Source organism: Mizuhopecten yessoensis, unplaced genomic scaffold, assembly GCF_002113885.1.
Source record: "Mizuhopecten yessoensis strain PY_sf001 unplaced genomic scaffold, ASM211388v2 scaffold9023, whole genome shotgun sequence".
Lineage (NCBI taxonomy): Eukaryota > Metazoa > Mollusca > Bivalvia > Pectinida > Pectinidae > Mizuhopecten > Mizuhopecten yessoensis.
In genome coordinates, this window is record NW_018407840.1 from 401,908 (window position 1) to 424,425 (window position 22,518).

The 22,518-nt window shown below is 32.8% G+C and overlaps 1 protein-coding gene across 2 annotated transcripts; it reads right to left on the reverse strand.

The window, feature by feature from the left end:
• Nucleotides 1-870: 870 nt before the first annotated feature.
• LOC110457119 (protein PIF-like) lies at nucleotides 871-22,273 on the reverse strand. Of its 2 annotated transcripts, none has more exons than XM_021508225.1 (9): nucleotides 22,051-22,273; nucleotides 8,877-8,990; nucleotides 7,627-7,815; nucleotides 7,034-7,318; nucleotides 5,283-5,429; nucleotides 4,539-4,909; nucleotides 2,907-3,027; nucleotides 1,786-1,865; nucleotides 871-1,337 (listed from the first exon to the last, which is right to left on the reverse strand). In XM_021508225.1, exons 2-9 carry the CDS (start codon nucleotides 8,917-8,919, stop codon nucleotides 1,287-1,289), a joined length of 1,287 nt encoding a protein of 428 aa, XP_021363900.1. In that variant the 5' UTR covers nucleotides 8,920-8,990; nucleotides 22,051-22,273; the 3' UTR covers nucleotides 871-1,286. The 2 variants fall into 2 exon arrangements, with proteins under 2 accessions (XP_021363900.1, XP_021363899.1); XM_021508224.1 differs by having other exon boundaries at nucleotides 21,950-22,273.
• Nucleotides 22,274-22,518: the final 245 nt, after the last annotated feature.

The window sequence follows — 22,518 nt, forward strand, 5'->3', positions numbered from 1 at the left end:
GTGATTACAACAAATGATATCAAATTATTTTCATAATGTTAGAAAATCATTTCCACTATATTTTAGTGTTTTGACTCAAGAAATGCTGTGGAAGTGATTAGACTTTTAGTGTCGTGTGTGTGTGGCGTTTATACGGCATGGAGATTACACAAAAGCTATCAACCGAATCATCATTCGACTCTCTTAAACATTTATTTCTATTCCCACATGCTCGCTTTTACAAGAAAACAAGTTGAAATTTTGTATAACAGAATTTCAACTTGTTTTTTTCCTTGTTTTATATCGTATGTCAGTAAATATACTATCTAGTTTCTTTTCCATACAGAACATATACGCCGGGATCAGTACTTTGGTCGTTCTTTTATGTTAATCCAGTTGATGACGATACATATAAAAATATATTATTGTTGCAGTGATGTCATCCTTCTTGCATATCTTCGGCATTTTCAAGAATTCTTTAAAGCCTAAGGTCATATCGATATTTCTCCATTAGATACATGTATCTTCGATGATGGGTTTCTAAAGACGAATGGAATTATATTTGCATTCAATTAACGTCAAAGGGGTCAAATATGTGAGACATCCCAAAACTGTACCGATTCAAGGAGGTCTAGAGTAGAGATATCAGATGAGTAAGTATAGAAGATTTTACCTTGACCTTCAGTTAATGTATTAGGGAAATCATATAGGACCAGTTGGTAGTCGGGATAACAGGTGATCAAACAACAAGTGTGCATTGTCACCATAGACATAAGGTGAAACTGTATCTAATTAAAAATCACACAAAAGGGATATATGCATGAATGTTTAACAGAAACGCCAATGTATAAGAGGATATCCGGTTACATAAATTAACGGAGTAATACGATATATGTTTGTTTTTAATTTTATTTCATCATAATAAAAAATGCAATTACAGTATTAATTATTCCGACTAAATCTGTTGCAAAACTGTTATTAAGAATAAAGAGTTTACAAGTAGAATGTAATAAAGATATCACTATATACATTAGAGCGGAAAACGGAAAGTTAATATTTGGTAAAATACTGACATCAATACACTATTGTATTGTATCCAAGTGACATATCTGTTGTGCCCCTACTCCAAACGATTCATTGCTCTATATAGTATGTTGCAAACAGAAGAACCCGGACAAACAATGTTCTACCTTACATTCTAAAATAAGGACAGCTATGTGTGGTATAAATAACATCCCGTTTTGTGTGCATGTGCGTAGTTATATGTACAGTGTACGTGACGGATAGAAAAAATGAGCAAATAACAATCAAGGTCTGCTTTTTTCTGGGAAGTCCATTTTGCAAAAAGACACTGCAATCTGAAATTAAACATTAGACTTTCATAAATGTATTGTCAATGAAATATGCATTATAAAACAAAAACGGACATTTTGTTTGCATCCAATATAACACGTATTAACAATTACTGAAATATGTTCACATGGGTTTAAAGTTTAAATAATTGAATGTAAACAAATAGCGGTATTTAGTCTGGTTGAAAAATAAAAACTAGCTGCCTTTCATTCTAAAACTTAATATCCATAATTCTGAAAAAATCTTAGAATAGCAATTAACCACCTGTACGTCTCTCTTTTGACGCATACGTTCTAAATATGCATTTTTAAAGGTTCGGATATGCAAGATTAAGAAATGTATGTTTTGATAAGCAATTCCAGCATAAGTAACTCGGATTGAGCCATTGAAATTGCGACAGCGACTATCAAGTAAATACAGGTAACATCATTGACATATTTGCATCATACCTACCTCATCCACAAATGCCTTGACACCGGCCATTCCACTACATCCGCCGACTCTCAATGGCCCCGGACTGACCTTCAGGGTATCTGTAACACGTCAAGGTTGTTGAGGTATCGACAAGAAGTGAATGTTCAAAATATAAAATGTATTTTCGAAGCATCCTGTGCAATTAAGTTATTTTCGTGGGCCCAAATTTCGAGGTTTCCCCCGAAAAATATTTCGAGGGTACATACATTCGTTAATTACGACTTCCCACTTATACAGAAAATCTCCCCAAGTCCAACTTGTAATTACTTTGTGAACTTATAAGCCATGGACGAAGAGATAACATTAAAATCCCTACGAAAATAAGTCATTTTACAGTGCTTTATATTGTTTTATCAGCACAATAAGAAACCAAATGAAACATTTCAAATGATCATTAATGATATGTTTGTTCATATTTGTTTTATTTCTGAAAATAATGGCATAAACCTGTTCGAGAGCACGTTGTGTGATGAATACTACTTACATATTGTATTCGTAGTTTATGGGTAATTAATCAAATATCAATAAGGACTAGATCATTAATAGTTATAATGCTAACATATTGTACAACTGACGACACTTGTATCATTAACAAAGGTAAACATATTGTCTTAAAGTCATATGATCGAACGTAATAAACTCTTTGAAAGAAAACATTGAAATATGCAAACGAAACATTTCTTAAACATACAACCGCAGTTGGTAAATAAGATAAACTTCTTGATAAATATAATATGACAATGTGCTTGATACAATTATGACAATGTGCTTGATACAATGTTTGCCTAAGTAATTAATACTTTGTTATAAAAATATTTGTGACGTAAATTTTCCGGAATGTTGTAGACATTATTAATTGACTTTCCCTGAAGGTTTATATGCATGACTCAAAACAATTAACAGCATCTTGAAAATCAAATATATAAATATATACACCTTAAAATTAATGATGTTTAAACCTGAAATATGGAGACCTGTTCTTCTCAGAGAGGAAATTCTGAAACTCATCACCATAGAAATATACAATGGTAACGTAATCATAATGTATCTTTGGCAAAATTCTCTCGGGATACTGTTAATATCTTTAGGTAAAAACTTACTTGTAAATGGACGTTTTTGGACCTCCTCAACGACATCATTTGTAACTGGATCAACGTATTGTAGCATTGCCTGTAGATATGTTCCGCTGAATATAAACAAAACATTGGTCCAAACCTTCTCCTGGACGTAAAAAGAAAAGAAAATGGACATTATGAAGTTTTGCATGTAATCTAAATATAATGGGGGACGAAGATATACAAACAAATGCAGACTCTTGCGCAAACCCCTCATGAGAAAAAAGAGGTTATTTTTCTGGCATATTTGATGATAAATACAACAGAAAACGTATCATTAAACTAATTTGTCGGGAAAGTGTGTCCTGTAAAAATGAAGCTGCACCTTTTATCGTATTATGATGATATTGTGAAAGTGAAGTATGTCGTCTGCTTAAACATGTAGACATTAGCCCCCATGGTGCTATATTACTACCTTCGGCTACACGAGGAATGTAGGCAAAGACAGCAAACGCTATCAACAGGTTTCATGTTATTATTCTACCGCAATTAATAGTCTTCATACACAAACAGCTTTCACCGTATTTACAAAAATATGTTATATTCAAGATTGAAGTTTTTTTCTTAACATCCGATTAACCTAATGAATCATCGAAAGGCTTCTAAGCCATCACCTTCGATACTTTCATCAACAAGAAAATATCGCTAAACCTTAGCTTAAAATTTGGGGTTTTAAAATTGCTCATGACCTAGCAACATGTCCTTGAAAACATCGGATGAGTTATATGGTACATAGGTTCAGTTGCATAATAGGATGTGGACATTGTATAAATATGTATTTATTAAACAAGAAATATCACTTTATGTTCCGCATATTTGCATACTGTATGTTTAATGGATGAATAATAGTTTAGGTAAGACCACAAACTGTGTTTAATGCATTGTAATTCTAACAAGTAAAGTATAATTTTGTGCATGAAAACATTTTGTAAAATTTGGATTTTGTCACTTCTTGAAGTAAAAGAGGCACAGGTCGCTAACTTATTTCTAAAAGGTCTCACTGTACCTCATGTCTTCAATAAATCTTACAAAATAAATATTAAATATTTTCACCTATGTCAAGAATTCAAAATTATACATTGAAATTATGCGTGGAAATTGTTTTATTTCAAGTTCGTGCAAATATTTTCACCTTATGTGTTATTTGTGGAATTTATTTGTAGTTTATTAATTTTTAGCAGCTCTGTCACTTGGACATAACATCTCAACTGAAATAGATAATAATGAGCGTGAAGCGTTATTTACACCATATGCAAAACAAAATATTGTCTATCTGAAAAATAGTTTTTCCATCAGAAAATGACGATTAAGCATAACAAGTTGAATAGACGTTTATAATAAGACCCTTCATGTAAGCTATTTATAGTAATATACTTTATTTATTGAAGATTTATATCTGATTTAGCCAAATTTTAATATCCCTCAGGGTCCTCAAGTTTAGTAAAATATGTTAATTTGTATAGTAATATATATCAAACATAAATGACACTTAAAATAAAATTATGAAACTGCTGATAGTATTACATGCATTGGTTAAGTACAATACATAAAAAATCACAGAATCAAACTCATCCAAACATAATTTAACACATACAATAATACGTCACACGTGCCTACCTTATATGGTAACACTAGTTCTGTCCAGCCACCGTCTTCACTTCTAGCTCTGTATCGCATCGTCCTCTGTAAGGGATCAAGCTTAATTTCAAGTGACGACATTTGTTCGTCAGTTCGATTACAGTTTGATAGCAGAGTTTGTATGTCTGGAGTCTTGGGCTGCAATACGTAGAGACGTATTTGGAATCCGAATTTCCTTGATAGATTATCGTTTCCAGTGTAAAACGGCACATTTATTTGGGAATCACCTTTGAATAGTCCAAAACCACGTAGAATGTCAAGATTTTCATGGCCGATAAATATGGACGTAGCTCGATTTTCTATTTTTCCATCAGATTTCCCAAATGAGATAAGGACTTCCAGCTTGCACGCTAATGATTGAAAATACAACAAAATATCAACAGAATATTAAATAGAACTGACACTATAGCTTTATAACATATTATGGTCAAAAATAGAGTACTTAACATTACCAGGCGTTATTAACAATGTATATTTATTTCTTGTTTTCGGGTTTTCGATTGATGTGTACGATAAATATGGTATAGTAAGGTTAAGACTTGTATTGTATTAATTGAAAATATAATGTGACTATGTGTATGTATATTTTTAATATCATTGCAATTGACTTATTTGGTCATTGATATATTATTTGGTAAATCGTATACATTAATGGCCGACTTGAAATGAAACACTGATGTGCTTCTGCTTAAGCACCTTTGTTGACACACGCATGCAACTTACTTGGCTTGTATCTAGAATCAACACAACCACAAGACGACTCGCTGAATTTTGTTCCTTCAGGACACATAAGTGGTTCGTTCTCCCTGTCAATATGGTAAAACCCACGTCCATTGTGACGAATCATGCGGAGCCTACATCCAGCCACAGCTGCCAACATAAGAATATTCATTTTATGATATGTTTATATAGTATTCATCAAAATTCACTTTGATGATAAAACCGTTATACATCAATGCAGCACCAGTGATCATATAATAGCCAATAGATATTAAAGTCCTGAGTGCGTAAATCAAGTTTAAAACCATGCTGACACCGCGATAATATTACTATCAAACTCTTGCATTACAAACAGTATCTCTTTTTTATTAAAATGTATGCTAGTTAAAGCGGCGGCTCATATTTTTTCATTATTTACTATTACATAATCTAATCAGACGGAAATGGGTGGTATTACTAACTCAAAATGATGTATGTCTGTAAAGTATTAACAATGACATTATTAGGAAAACATCCCAAAGTTTACAGCTTATCCACATCAAGTAGATAAAATATCATTTGATACACTTGACAGAAGTAAAACAACATTTATATACGGATACACAAACTATTCTCCTGTGTCACTGTAATCATAATGGTCTGTTTCCTATTTAGTCGGTGTCGTTAATACTTGGTGATCTTATTGCTGTTCTTGACTTGATGGAATACACGTGTTTGTTAATATGGGTGTCCATGTCCTCAAAATGCTTAGATCGTATGAAGACGAGTTCCTGACACGAAACATGGTCAAAAGAAATAGAAGATAAGCAAGGAAAGACAAAACATAGATACAAACTGTTTGAATGGGGACAGGGGACCAGATTTGGCCCACCTTTGAGTATCCTAAGCTGAAAACACCCAATACCGAATTGGTCCCTGCTGAGTCGCCGTTTACGACAACATACGTTGGGATATATCAGACTATCATTTCAGGTGGAATGTGAGGTACCGTTTACTTGAACCGAATCACTTATTCCATCGTCTGGCCTTTTGTGAATGTTCACGAAGTCGTTCATTAAACATGTTGTCTCTTGTTTTCTCTGTGTGATATTTTTGTTTTGCTTTCGAATTCCGAAATTCCCTTTGTATGATTGCGATATTTTTTTTAACTATCTGTACGTTGAGAGCGTGTTCCATGCTGTAGAAGCCTCGCTATAAGCCGGCTCATATAAAGGACTCACACAACTAAATCAGCCAAAAGCAAGTGTTTCATACGTTTGTAGTTCCTATCTAAAATAAGTTCCGGCTAATTACTGGCCACTGAAGGAGTTTAATAAGGAACAGATGACAGATTTTTAGATAAATGAAATGTTCAGATGTTTAACTTTTGAAAAATGTATACTTTTGATATATATCCATGTCTGTGTGCGGATTTGCAAAGGGGCAAACTGTCTGGGGGCGTTTCTGTTATTGGTCACCGGTTTTACTTGTAAACTTCCGGTTGTCACTTACCTGGCGATGAGACACTCCAATATGGCACTAAACCTACCAAAAAAGTCATTTTGTAGCCTTTGCAAGGTATGTATTTATGAATCTAGACAGTTGTTACTGGTTTTGAACTTCAAATATTAAAGTTATTTGCTAAAATGTTTTGTAATAACATATAGTTAATGATTTAGTTGTGTGAGTCCTAAAACACTTAGGTACGGTACATAACGCAAGGTTTTCTAAAATCGCTGTCTGTTTCTCTTCAACACAAACTTGGTAGTACTTACTCTCAGGACGGGAGGTAGTCGGGGCGTGAACAATAGCCCGTGTTGTTTCTCGTTGTTGCTGTTGCTGTTCTTTATTGTCATCAGTGTTGCTTACTTCCGATGGTCCCACTTCGCACTTTTCCGTGCATGAGTCGGAACGAACGCATGCATTTAGGCCTTCGTCATAACCCATTCCTTCTTCGCAGCAGAAAGGTGAGGATTTACCTTCTACGCATCGCCAGAAATGTTTGCAGTGGCCATCCCCATCAATATAAGATTTCAAAGATGGTTCCTTAACACATGGGTCTAAAATGATATCAGTGGATTAGACACATGCATGCGTGTTTTTGACTTTTTTAATTAAATTCGAAAATAAATGACACAAAATGAAATTCAATTGTTTAACATATAAGGATTGTATAAAACCATATAGATAGGAAGATACACCCAAAATATGAATTTAAAATTTAAAATAATTTAGCAAATTCAATGGGAAAATGATCGTATATTAATATCGTATTAACAAATGATAAATCATTTATATTTTTCATAATATAATGACAAACCGTTATCAACCATAATACGCTTGGTCGTAAGATGTATTCAACAACTACCTGCAGCACATGCAACTTCGGCAGAAAACGTGCATAGGTCCCTCTCTTGATCGAAAAATGTCCCAAATGCACATCGCCGCAAATTTGAAATTCCATTTACACAAAATATAAACATCTTGCAGTCCTTTTCATATTTTAGAAAGCAAACAGGTTCCGAGGACTCACATTGACACTGCTGGCTCTCTGAGCCTGAAAATGAAATAGAGTCAATAGGTGAAAAACATATCGCTTTGAACGATTTTTGTATATTTATGACCTTTTCCTCCTTCCAGGACCGTACGTTTAGTTATGCTGATGAATTATCGGAAAATGTCATTTTCACAATATTTTCGATCAAGTCACTTGATTATTACAGACAAATTGAATTTTATTCGTAATATGAACGTGGTTTGTTTAAGATGAAAATTGATTCTATAATATTTTAAATTAATTTGACAAAAGTGATTTGCGAGGCACTATTCAACCATCATTCCGTAATTTATCACAGGTTTTAGAAAAGCGAGAGTTTACATTTTGCCAGTATTTTGTATTTAATGATCGTATGTTAGACGGCCTTGTAATTAATTATCTACACAAGGTCCATTTAACAAACAAACGATTCGCAATAATCATAGTGAATAAACATAAAAATGGGAGACGAAAACAAAAGTTGCACTGTTAATGCACTCGCCCGTGTTTACGAAACAAGAATATTGCACTTTTTAAAATATGTTTCGAAGAAAACAGTTTGTCGTTGCCAATACATTGATTCATAAATCAAACGGAAAAGTGAAAATATGATTCAACTACTAATTATGATACACGACCATAATTTTACATATGTCTATTCGACATTTAAAATGATTCCTGGTTTTTAAAAAACTGAATATTATTTCAGGTATTCTTCTCCACAAAAACAAAATTTATATCGATGCCAAACACGGGTTCATGAATATGGAACACATAACCATATACTCCAAAGGTACAATGCTATGTTACAATAGCCATCATTGGTTTCATCGTCTATATTGACCAGCTCCATTTTGGCAGAAGGTTTGTATATATTTCCTAAACTGGCAGAAACATGATGGTGTGATTCTCATTCAAATGAAAACGGACTGACCCTGATAATAGTTTGATTGAGGGGGAAAACGGTTATTAAGAACAACAAAGACAGAAACACAGCGTTAACACAGCGTATTGTCATTTGTGGTTTTGTTCTTACAAGACAAATTGTTCGATATCATAATGAAATTAACACAATATCTTACCTTTTATAGACAGAAGCACAATAAGTGGTAGTAACACCCACATCGTAATGGCGTCACGTCTTGTTGGTCTGTTTCTGGCTCGAATAGTAACTGACGCTCAAATGCTAAGATGTTCTGAAATATAATACGAAAGTAGATGAATGCAATAGGAAGCAAGGGTTGAGGTAAATAAGATACAGGTTTGTGATGAATAAAATCGGTGTTTGTGACAAATGAGAGGACGTGTACGTTTATTAACCTTTGACCTTGCACATGTTTATGTCTAATGGTTAATACACTCTGCCCAAATTGTTTACGGCTAGCTGGCGCCAATAGGAAGACAATATACAAATGCATGTATTACATCATACATTATATTGATCTGCTGATCTTGCATATTTCTCTTTTATAAGTTAGTGTAGAATATATTTATTTACCTAAAACACATTATCGAGTTACCATTTTTCTATATCTCTTCTCGAACTATTGCAACAGATATTATTAATGCATCACTTCTTTTTGTGTCTGTTCGTTATTTTGTTCTATGACATACTTCCTACGACGTTGAATCTGCCTCAAAACTACGTAAGGTAATTCGGAGGACAGTTGAAACATATTAACTATCGTAAAATGTCTTATATGTATAGAATACAAATAGGATTTATTCTTGAATAATAAATGTTACTAGAAAATGAATGATAGACATTTTAAAATGTTGTTAGTTACTGCATAATATAATAGCCACGTTTATACACATACTGTACTACCTTGTTTGTATATTACATATGTATATCACTAACCGAGTTTAAACACTGTGACTGACGTCTTACAACGACAGACTGTTGAGTCCATATATACTGTAAAATAAGAAAAACACCCACACGTAGCTGTTTTGCAAGATCGAATATACGATTAAACCTAAAAAACAATTGATACTATCTTGGTTATGCACTTCTGATGTAAATGTAATGCATAATTCACATTCTTAAGTTATTTTGTATATGTAGTTTAATAAAATTTCCTTATCACAAAGGGTTACAGTCGTTTATAATTATATATCTTAGAGGTGTGGACAAGAACCAGTTTTGCTAAATTTCTACCATTGTTTAATAGATTCCCAATTAGGTGCCATTTAAATCCTCTATAATGAGCATGTTTATAATTTAGGCTTCGGTTATGGGATTAAAAGTCATTATAAAAATTTCAGACATAACTTACATGCCAAGTGTGTGTGTGAGTGTGTGTGTGTGGGTGGGTGTAAAGCTGGATTGTTGCATTATCATAACATCTTGTTGGTGTGTATGTCATCAAAATATAACACCTGTTGGTGTGTATGTCATCAAAATACAACACTTGTTGGTTTGTATGTCATCAAAATACAACACTTGTTGGTGTGAATGTCATCAAAATACAACACTTGTTGGTGTGTATGGCATCAAAATACAACACTTTTGAAATGAGAAAATACTGCATTATTATTCTCTGATGTTAGCATATCTCGTATTCGTCTATTTGGACAAGGAATCACCATTTCAATATGTCAAATTACACCTTATTAATTAATCATATATAAGTGTTAGAAACAGGTGGTCTCGGGAAGGAGACTACTTCATGGAGGGACACGAGATACATAGTTTTACTTACCCAATCCTGTTTGAATAAAGAATAACGGAATGATCACCTAAGGTATTCCTTCGCAAAACTAACGGACATGTACAAAACTTTAAATAATTTGATACTCCATATATGTATATATGTTGGTATCATGTTTTACAAATTATGATTAGTTGAATTTACAGGAGCAAACAGCATATTACTTTTTTCAAATAACTCATTTGTAGCATTGTTATTACAAGTCCATTTGAAATGTTGCAGTTTGCATAATATGGACTTCATTTAGGTTTGGTGAGGGAACAATGCGTCTCAGTATGGACTTTGTTTAATATATATTCCTGCCAAACATCAATCGTGTGTGTAAAACCTTCTCGAAAGATGACAACCACTTGTCCATATGTTATATATAATCATATATATATATAAAAGTTATGATCAAACGCTACAAAACTGAATCCCGTTTAGAAGTTTATAACCAAAAGCAACATTATGAATTATACATATAAACATGTTTTATTTTTAAAACGTTCCATGGCAATTATTTGCTCTCTCTCATATAGTCTTATTAATTGTCTTGACAACTCTGTGCAGCGTGTACATTGGTTGCCTACGTCTGTAAAGCGAATTATTTCCTTTATCGGTTTGTTACTATATTAACTGAAAGGAATTTTTATTCAAGCTGGAAATAACAAATAGAAATTATAAACAGGATAAAGTCAATACTAAGAAAGTCAGCCATCTTTACAAGTACCTAGTACTTTGACGTTACCATATTTTGTATTTGAAGATATTTTTAATTTCATTTGGAATAACAAAATAACGGCATCACCAACATATTTTGAAAGCGCATTATTATAAACCCGCTCAGTAATGGAATGCATGCGCACGTCATTATTGCGCGCGTCATTAATGTTTTGACAATGATAATGCGTTGTAAGTAAAACGACTTTCATGTGTTTTCAACGAATTCCTAACCATGACAATCTTAGATCATTTACAAAATGTATATGCGAATGTTTTGCGGTCGTTAAATTTTAAAGTCATATCCAGTATTCTAAAAATGTTCATCATCTTAAAATCCTTGTTAACAGTACGTACAGTAGTTTTCCAAAAGTAAAAATTAGATGTGCAAATAATAAAAATAATAAACATAAAACGACTAAATAATGTGCTGTTTTAAAACATTCTAAAGCCGTAAAAAAGAAAAACGCGTTTTACAGACAAACTTGACAGGTCAATTAATTATATGCCTTAGATTTAATGTATTCTGGTTGTTTGTTGACGGGAAATGTCTATCAAAATATACATTAATTCGTGTAAACATACATGTCGCAGTTAAAATGTTACTGTGTTGTCTATAAGTACGGTTGTTGTCTATATTGTACAAACACCTATATGTTACATTGTTTTGTCATTTTCTCAATTTGTTTATGTACTTGTTTTATAGTAAAAAGCGACTAGGGAGGATGGGAGGGAGGTTGGTAGATAGGTATCTGTTTGCCCTTTTCTCTGTCTCTTTTGTCTCTCTTTGTTAAAATTTTTCTCCGGTGAATTTTAATCATTGTGTGATGCACACTATAGCCTGTTGTAACCAGTGCTTGAAGCACATTGTAACAAAAAGAAACCATGATGCTCTTTTTATACCTGGGTCAAGTTGCCATAACATAAACATGTTGTATCTGTTTAACACCTGTGACTGTCCGTTCACAGTGACCCTTGTAATTCCCAATGTATATTTGCATGCCTAGAGTCACGACTCCTGACAATGCTGATTGCTACATGTAAAACATTCAACAAATCGTAAGAAAATGGACGACAACGTAAGTACGTAATGTCATGTCAGGACACAGTTCCCATAGCTGTTAGCACGACTGTTTACCACAAATAAAACAATAAATGTTTTGTCATCTTAGTCAAAGTCTCAACATAATGACAAGAGTCAAGAAACACTTCTTAACATGCAAAACATATTAATTACGGAACACTCCGACACGCCTAGTATAATACGTAGCAATAAACACTCATTAAAGAAAGAAATAAAGACATCTTAATATGCAGTAGTTAGAATATCATCATGTAAATTTACGTTAGCTTGTCGTTAAGCTTACCATGCTTGATTTCAAATGGCCCTTAAACATACACATAAATAATTCTAATGAGAAGGTATGTAAGTTAACAAGTTATTAATATAAGCTTACTTAAAAAATCTGATTTAAAATTCATTGACCATTAGAGTCGAGACCGTGAGCAATATAAATTCATCAGTTACATTTTTTTACCTTTCATGTCAATCGTAAGTGTGTCACTTGTCATCTGACCTGGATGATACCCAACCAAAGTCAACGCCTTACTATAAAACAAGCGAGGCAGATGTTGACTGTTCCTAATTACCGTAACAAAATATGGAAATTTGACATAAGTGGTCCTTGTATTTAATTCTAAATATGAAATATAGTGATTGCAACAACTATCCATGAGAACTACTAAATACATTGGGGAAATGAATGAAATAAGTGAAACCGAATAATACAACCATTCCGAAAATAACACAAAAAGAAAGAAACAATCAAATGATATATGCTGTCACTGTACTGTACCGGTTAAAATACTATAAAATAAATGTTTCTTCTGCTTTCGTTCTTATTACTTAGGAATACATCTAAAAGGATTTAGGTTAGGAATCGTTTTTATATTTAAATCTCGATTGATTTCTTTTTAATTTAGCAATACATTTGTTCCAAAATATTTTGTTTCTAAAACTGTTTTAAATTATTTGTATAAAAAGGATGACAACTGTCATGACTGCCCCTTCTGTTTTACGGAGTCCAACGGTTTTGCCTCTAGTATCACCAATGAATCCTATAAGGACGAAGCAGTGTAAGTCCTTTTGACATGAGGAATCTATTACAAAATTTAAAAGGTGCTATCACCTGTTTGTGTAAACATTCATCTTTTAAGTTTCACGAACATATTTTTCTCCTCTTACATGTAACCGATCCTGTCGCACTGAACCAAAATATAGAATACATTATACACAAATAAATGTGCTTGCTTGATTAAGGTGGGTCCATTCTTATCAAATTTAGCGCCACTGCGCAGGAAATGGCAGTGTAAACAACTTCAAGTGATACGAAAGAGCGTCTGAAGACTGCAACTGAAAATCAATGTCTCGAGTTATCGTCAATGTCCTCAAGGACCAATACCGAACCGAACCATTCAGACACGAGCAGACGAGTTTCAGTCACTTTCTACAATGAGTTAAATATATACTGTCATATTCAAAACAGTGTACAGGCGTTTGTGTAATTGTCAGATTGTTAACTTTCTTATTATACTCTCAGCAAACCCCTGACTAAATATTTTTTTCGTGTAGGACATATGTGCGTGTCTCTCAGACTCTGTAGGTTTTATTAATTTTTTTTTGGGGGGGGGGGGGGGGGGGGCTTTGTTATGATATGCCTGTAAACAAGCACGAGTTGTGATATGCAGTTATGTGCGCCGTAAGGCAGTGATATGGTGATATGATATAAACCCAATTTACCAATGCTCTGATCAGGTACTAACAAGAGCCATGACCAGCTTTCTAGATTTAAGAAAAGCAGTGTTAATAAATACATGAATACATAACAGGCATTTTCATTTTTTCTTTTTTTCTCTCTCAAATATTTCAAAAGACCTGTTCCTTATAATAGGAAACATGTATAGAAACATACATTTTTCCGTGTGTTGTAGGTTAATTCAGCTTTCAGTGAATCATATGACTCTTTTCCTATGTACATGCAATCTCTGTTTTAGGGAGTGAAATTTGTTAAGAATATATCTTATCAGGTTGCATTTCAACTAAAAACATCAAAGGATCCAATTTCCATGAAATATTTTAAAATAAGTAAACAAATCACTTTGTTTCTTATTGTATTTGTATTGTGTACAGTGTTTCAAATGAGATTAAATTTAATTCATATCTGAACAAATTAGAGTAATATTTTAAAAGATGCATAATTAGTTTTCTATCATTGCAGGAAGTAAGGACAGAAAGTAAAATACAATGGGCCAAACTGGATATATCAAATCATAGACAATTACTATATACCTGTATCTGGTGACCATGAAAATGTTAACCCTGTCCCTATCAGCCACAAGAACTGTGTTGATAAGGACAAAGGTCATCATTACAACAAGAAAAATGAATAGAAACAACTTTATTACAGTTTCGTACAAAACCAGGTAATAACAACAGATAATTTAATAAATGTCAGATCAAATATGACAAACATGTCTGACAATGAAGTCCTTATGTTGCAATACCTGGTATACTGAAATCTGAATGTGTAATAACTGCTGCTAACGCCTCTTTCAGTATGTTGAGTCTCTGTCCTGAATTAAGCGTTCACCAAGATTGATTTCTGGTGATATGTTAGTCAAAAGATTAATTAAAATGTTGAAGGAAACATGTAATGGTGTTAAAACTTGAAAATGTGACACTGGTGGGCTGACTTACTTTCTCATAGACTTAGCAAAACATATTATACATGTCATATTTTTCAATATGGATTGTGGAATGAGCTGTTTTTAAAAGTCACTTTTGTCTAATTTTAATAAGACTGCATTCTGCATGTGTATATTATCAATATTTATAATTCATGTAAGTTTGGTTGAAGACCAGATATAATTATGCAGTATTAGTTTAATTTCTATCTCGATTTCTTATTCTGTATTATGTTTCAAAAAAGTGATTTGAATAAAATCAATGTAAATATTAAAATTTGTTTTATTCAGGGGTTTTCTCTCCTGTTATAAAAATCCTAAAATACATAGTCAGTTAACTTGGTAAATAATACTTTCCAAGAAGTTATTTCTTTGTGAATTTTCTTTCTGGAATTCTGGTTCAGATTTATAATCAGAACCTGATATTACACTTGTAGTTTATTCTCAAATTAAAGATATGTTTTCTTGTGTTTTGAATGAAAGTCCATAGAACTACATTGTATAAGAATCCAAAATCTAGCTTGAATATCACATGTACATCTCGCTTTTATTTCACAGGTGTTTATAACAGTTCACCATGTGTAACCAGATAATTTTGGGCTCATTTGGAAACTTTGTAAGCAGAGGAGCTTTGGCCCTCTCTCACCCACCCACACACAAGTGCGTTGTTAATGTGCAACCACCTCCCCACCTCCTCCTCCTCATATTAATCTCAGAATCCCATACCTGATTGTATCTCTAACAATTTAAAAGTAAAACTTTTGTACATTTAGCATGGTTCATGTATTAAAATCAGCTATTAAAAACACAGTTTTGACGACAACAGTCTTTAATGCTAAGTGTATACAAAAAGTGTAAAACACTAATTATTTCGTTCCGGAAACTTGTAATGCGGAAACGACATATTCCGCTCGTAGTCTGTACCGGGTTTTGAACTCGATTGTCTATGTTACGATGCATCTTCAGCAATAATTAGACGTTGACTCTGTAAAAGTAGCAAATATTTGTTCAATATGAATGTTATATACCGACCTGCATGTACAGAAACTACATAACAAACAGTGAAATCAAGCACATCACGTTTGAAATGGTGCGCTAGCATTGACTACAGAAATATGATTTCGTTTATAATACCGTACCCTCAGGCCGTCCAAAGATCCGGAATACGGATAGGAAAATCCGGAATATTGATTTTTTATGTATTTTCCGAGCATTAATGCTACTTGATTTTAACATATATCAAACATAAGTGTGGGGACCCGATAAAGGATCCTATTTTTGACGGTATGGATAACAATATGACATAATTTTGCCTTTTACCCATTAAAACAGGAATAGGCAAAATGGGGTGGGGAAACAGAGTTCTAACTTCAAGTGACCAAAATTGCAAACTTTTCACCGATAACCCCACACCGAAAAGCATATATACGTGGTTGTCTTCTGTCAAAGTTTTATAAAATTGACATAGGTTTTGATAGCATTTTTGCTTGTTTTTAATGCATTTGTTCGATGTAAATTTGTTAAAAATTGCATTTTGAAGATGCATAAATATAATTGTTTTTGTTTTATTTTTGCTTTTGATAGTACATCCCAGAATGTTTTAAAAATTTCAACTCGGTGGTAACTTAAAAGGGCTGATTGGGGAAAAAATGTCATATTTGCTAAAATGGCATACACATGTTTAAATACCTTCTTATGAAATATACCGATTCAAATTTTGCTGAAATTCACTCCCTAAGAGTAAAAACTATAATTATATTAAAGAAATCCTAAATCGTCACCTGACAGTCTAAAACTCTCAATTGACCCAGATCAGTGATCTAATTTTACCGCACGCGCGTCATCAACAAGGCCAAATGTAAACATCGCGGCGAAAGAAAAAGATGCATGTGAAAGTCATGACAGGCACGAGGTACATTGTATCAATACCGTTATATATAACAACAACATATAGGTAGGAATACTACACTTGCATCATACATGACCTTTGAAAACATTTTTTTACGTATAGTCCTGTCTTGTCCTCTAGTTGAGTCCGACATGGCACATGACGGCGTGCTATTGTTGTTATCTTCACTGCCTCACTTTCGAAACAAACACGTGACATATATAAATAGATCTGCGCTAAATTTACGCGGGGCTTCCCCGAAATTTCAGTGGTCAAAACTGGACATTGAAAGCAGAACTCGACCATCATATTGCCGTGGTTTAACTTTTGGAAGGCCAGAGAACGCATTTAGACCCATTTATTTTGTTTTTCTTCCCCGACCAGTCCCTTTAAGTTTTGTAAATATTGTAGAAAACATATTTTTACTCAATTTTCATAATTTGGGGGGACATTTCAGAAAAGTGGCTACATTTCAGCTTAAATATCTCAAAAGGTGGGTCGGGAACCCCCTTTTTTACTTTTCATGTAGGGAATCTACGTAAAAAACGCAAGAAAATAAGCCTTATTAAAAAAAATGACATGGGTTTTTCCAAAAGAATGGACCCACCTTAGAAGTTTTATCATATGCACAATGAAATTGAATGTTCACTGTAACATATTCTGCCTAGTATGTGATTCATGATAGGTTGATCAAGAGATTGACCTATTGTCATCATTTTTTTTACATCAGTAAATGTTAAAACACCCAAACAAACTCCTTGAAATGTTTGTGTTTACTGAAAATGTACCACAGGTATGATGACCAAACTCTATTGACACTTTTGTGAAATTTGCTCAGAAGACATACTTGATTTTACATTTAAAGTAAGAAAAAACGACAACAACAATGTTTTAAGTAAGATAAGTGAAATTGAACCTTCCATTGTAACTTTCCTGAAACAGTTAAATAGTTTGGCATATTTGAAACATAAATCCGGAGAAAGGACATTCTTGACATGTTTGTGTGAATCAGCTAAATATCAAACGATCGAAAAAATAACTTGACAGTATTGTTTAGCCTTTCATTAACCGTCCATGAAATATTGTTCCGCAACCCTAAATAGTAGAGCATAAGACAAAACGTCACAACTTATCAATCAGTTCTCTCTTAAATCAAAATATTGAAGATTCTAACGTTTTGCTGGCATTTGCAAAATGAATATCCAAATGTGGAACCATACATTTCGACATTGAAATATATCGATGATGTCTTGTTGTTGAATAACAATTATTACCTTTTAAAAGCATTGGAAGTAAATACCGAAATGTCAACAGATGCGATAAAACTAGATATGAACAAACATGAACACTACAGGAGGCTTTGAGAAAACTAACAGAGGAACATGACCATGTGTTTTGGAAGATAATGGGTCATTTGCTTCATATATTGAACCAGTCAAGAAAATATAGGTTAATTCAAAGTAAAGCTACGTCCGAAAAGAAAGAGCCGACCTATAAATAACAACCATTTAATTTAAAAATAAAATAAAATTTGTCTTAGGCCAGCATACACGGATTAATCCGTGTCAACTGTGAGAAGGAAAATAACATCTGATGAGCCATCAAACGGAACGTCATGAAGTTTGCCAAAAGAAAGAGTAAAACTCTTTCTTTTGCGCAATCGGAAGCGTGATTCTATTTTCGTTTAATATCAAATTAACAAATTTCAATGTGTGTCCTTCTGACAAGTGCCTGTCTAGCATTCTGTGTCTGATTCAAGATGCTGAACCATACCTATTAGTTCAAGTCAGTATAGCTGCGGCTAACAGGGTCATTTTTATTTTAACCAAAGTGCTCGCGCTTTCATTAAACGAAATTCGTTATTCTCATTGATAGTATAGCGAATTATTCCCATATCAGAAATGTTAAAAACAGATTTATCTCATTTAGATGAGATTGTTATTAAGATGCAACTATTAACCCCAAATTAAATTGATATCGTTTGCATGTTCGTCCCATTCAAAGGTAATCATTCATCCGAGATCGACCATTTTCCAGGAATGTATAATGGACCTTTTATTCAATGCGCCTACACCAGACACTAATTAATTACAATTACAAACTTTGATTATTAAAAAGTGGTCAGAAACCCCATTGTAAGTGGATCAAACATCTGTATATACTGACAAGTCAGAGGGAACTTTTTGTTGTTTCCCATCTGAATTTGATTGATTATATATGTTACGTTTGCTTAACATCATCTCATTTCGTGATCTGACATTATGTAATACTGTCAATGATATATATAATCGTCAGCCAAAGCGTAGTATTTTCTTTGCTAATATTGTTTTCGTACAATTTGTTTCAATTGAAGTAATGACAATCTATTGTCCTATTGTTCTAAAGTATAAGCCCAAATATTCATATTAAACCAGATAATAGAAAAATATCTAAATGATACCATGATAACGACTATAAACTTACTTTAAGTCTTTACCAAATTGCATATTCCGAAATACTATGCTGAGTTTGTCTATCAACAATATTAAAATGTCAACGAAACCCTGATAATTTGGACATTTACATTAGTATTGAATCAACTGCGTCTTGTGAACATCAAAGGCGGGGAGGCAGCGATGTTGCTTTAAAGGAAGGGAAAGTAGGCGATCGGAGAATCGAAATTGTCACGTTCATAATACAAGTTTAATAAAGGTTGTGATGTAAGAACTTGTAATATGATATGTTTTTACTTTCTTTTAGGAATCCTCTTTCAATGTTATTATTTGAAAAGAAATAAATGTATACCAAAAAAAGTGTCTCTGTGTACAAATGAATATAAATGTAATGAGTTTCTATCTTAAATTAAACCTCATATGTTCGATATTGAAATATCTATGTCGTCAGTGCAAATGATATTCCTGTAACAGCCTTACGCCACCAAAATGTTAGCTTTTTACGGTTGCCGCATGTTATTCGGGACAGGAGGAGAAGCTTTAATATGACGCTGATCATAACCTTATGAACGCAGGTTTTTTTTTGGTAATACTTACGTGCAGTTGAGATATGATGTTAAACAGAAAGCAGAATTGTTAATTGATAAAGATTGTCAGGTGCAGAGTAAGACAATGTTATATACAGAAATGTTAATTGATAAAGATTGTCAGGTGCAGAGTAAGACAATGTTATATACAGAAATGTTATTGAGAAAGATTGTCAGGTGCAGAGTAAGACAATGTTATATACAGAAATGTTAATTGATAAAGATTGTCAGGTGCAAAGTAAGACAATGTTATATACAGAATTGTATTGAGAAAGCGACAGTTTGGTTGTTAAAGTGCACCGTCCTGTAAACAAATAATAAAGTACAAGATAAAGGACAAATGTTATGTTATCTTATTACAGTGTACTGTTACGGAATAGCAAACCATTATCAACGTAGCTATATAACTAACAAATGAATATCTAGAGTTATTCTTGTATAAACATGTATATGTATCACACTTAAATTCAACTTACAACGAACACTGATCAACTTCTTATATACCCCTACTTTACCTTTGAGCAATGATAGAAAATGCTGTTTTAAGCATTAAATCCTTTTAACGTCAACAACGAATGTGACAGAAAACATATAATACAGCGAATTTAGGTTACGTTTCAAAATATATTTAGCATAAAATTATAGCTGACAAACACCTAGCAATGAAACGATGTCTTATATTATCCCTATTTAAATTTTGAGTAATGCTACAGACAGTTACGGTTAACATTTAATACTGTTTACGTCAACAACGACAGTGACAGTAAACACATAATAGACTAAATTTAGGTTATGTTTCCGAATATTTAGTATTACTTTATAGCTGGCAAACACCAAGCAATGATACAGTTTCTTACATTTTCCCTACTTTAATTGTGAGTAATGCTACAGAAAGTTATGATAAACATTTTATACCTTTACGTCAACAACGTCAGTGACAGCAAACATATGATAAAGTGAATTAAGATTACGTTTCCGAATTTTTTAGAATGCTTTAAAGTTGACAGAAATGAATAATACGACGTTTATAAGAATTGAAGAAATATAAAAAAAATTACATCAATGCGTCCTGCTGAATTAATAAGAGACGTTTTATATATTCTATCGTGACAGTAGAGCGTGCTTGTATGTATTATGTAGTTTATGTCCATCTCTCTATGAAAAAATATACATAAACGAAACAAAACCCCATAAAATACACGTTTTTATCATTGCATTTTTATTATATTTCATAATATTTTAACAGACATGTATTTTATATAATCGTACTGTTTTATACTTTATTATTACATCACACTTCTTTAAATTGCATATTCAGAGTACAGCAAAATTACTTATTTTAGCCGACTCATACTTTAGCTTATTACCCATTTTAGCTGTTTAGCGAATTGATTAATTAGCGCACTCACAATACATACAAAAGGATACTAAATAAAGAAACTGGAATTAGTACAATTACTAGTGAGGTTAATATCTTAAGTTCGAGAAGAGTTAAAATTAGAATTTACGTTTGCAGAAATTTATTCATTAATAACATATGCTTGCAATGCAAAACTAATTTTATTGGAAAAATAATACATTTTTTGCTTTATTTTTTCAGGACAATTAAAAACATGTGAATACAGTGTATTAATTACAATAATGATGTGCTGAGTACATGCAGCGAGCATGTAAATTGTTTTGATTATATTATCTTTTTCATTTACACGGCGATAAATGTCACAGAAAAGTTGCTAAATAGATCATAACACGACGTAGGTCGTTACACTGACATGCAGGACATAAATAGGTCATGCATTCATTATCATGTTAATTCTAACGTGAAATTTAGCATTTTTTCTAATTGAACAGACACAACAATGATTGACAAGTCATGATATTGCACATAGGTGTTGCAAACATATTATATTAGCAATAGGAATCAGTTGTAACATATCATGTTGTATTTCGCTCAGATTTCCTGATAGAAATACAGAAGTTGATGATATATTTGATAATAGTATGTGTAATGAGAAAACACTATATACATTTTTTGTCGTTCAAAATATTTGATGACATACATATTATGAAATACATATTTTGACTTACCTGTGCTTGTTTCAGATCTGAATGTTTCTTAAATATATCATTATAGTACTTCCTTACGTCATTCAGCAATCTCAGGCAAACGAACAAGGTAGACTGCTTACCACGGCTACTCCTGTCTTTATGCGGATAAGCTTAGACATCTCAACGATATGACGACCGCTAAGTGCCTCAACACCACCTGTGGGTTTTTGACATTACGTCTAGGCAGAACGTGACAATGCAGATGTCTTGTGTTTGAAAATGTGCTATGTTCGGAATTTGAACATGAAATTAGAAAAATGCACCTTTTAATCCCATCTTTACATTTAAATGTAGCACGTGCGACTTGTAAAAACAAGGCACCACAATTTGCCTTACTCTATAAATGAAATATGAATCACTGCCGAGCTATGTAATAAACTTAAGGATACATGCATGCAGACAAAAAACAAATTTGAAAGAATTCTTCTTTCAATTTGGTTACAAGCATAATCGATGCATGTAAAAGTATTTTATATATATTAAATGCATATGCAGAACTTCCACCGGATGTCATGTTTACTTAATGGCTTAATGTTTGCTAATATAAA

Bases quoted from the DNA above. Each gene is read 5' to 3' on its own strand.
- LOC110457119 (XM_021508225.1), bottom strand. From the start codon at position 8,919: ATGTGGGTGTTACTACCACTTATTGTGCTTCTGTCTATAAAAG. The intron at 7,816-8,876 runs GTAAGATATTGT...TTTCATTTTCAG, and splicing joins TGTGCTTCTGTCTATAAAAG to GCTCAGAGAGCCAGCAGTGT. The intron at 4,910-5,282 runs GTAAGTTGCATG...TTCAATCATTAG, and splicing joins TGATTCTAGATACAAGCCAA to CGTGCAAGCTGGAAGTCCTT.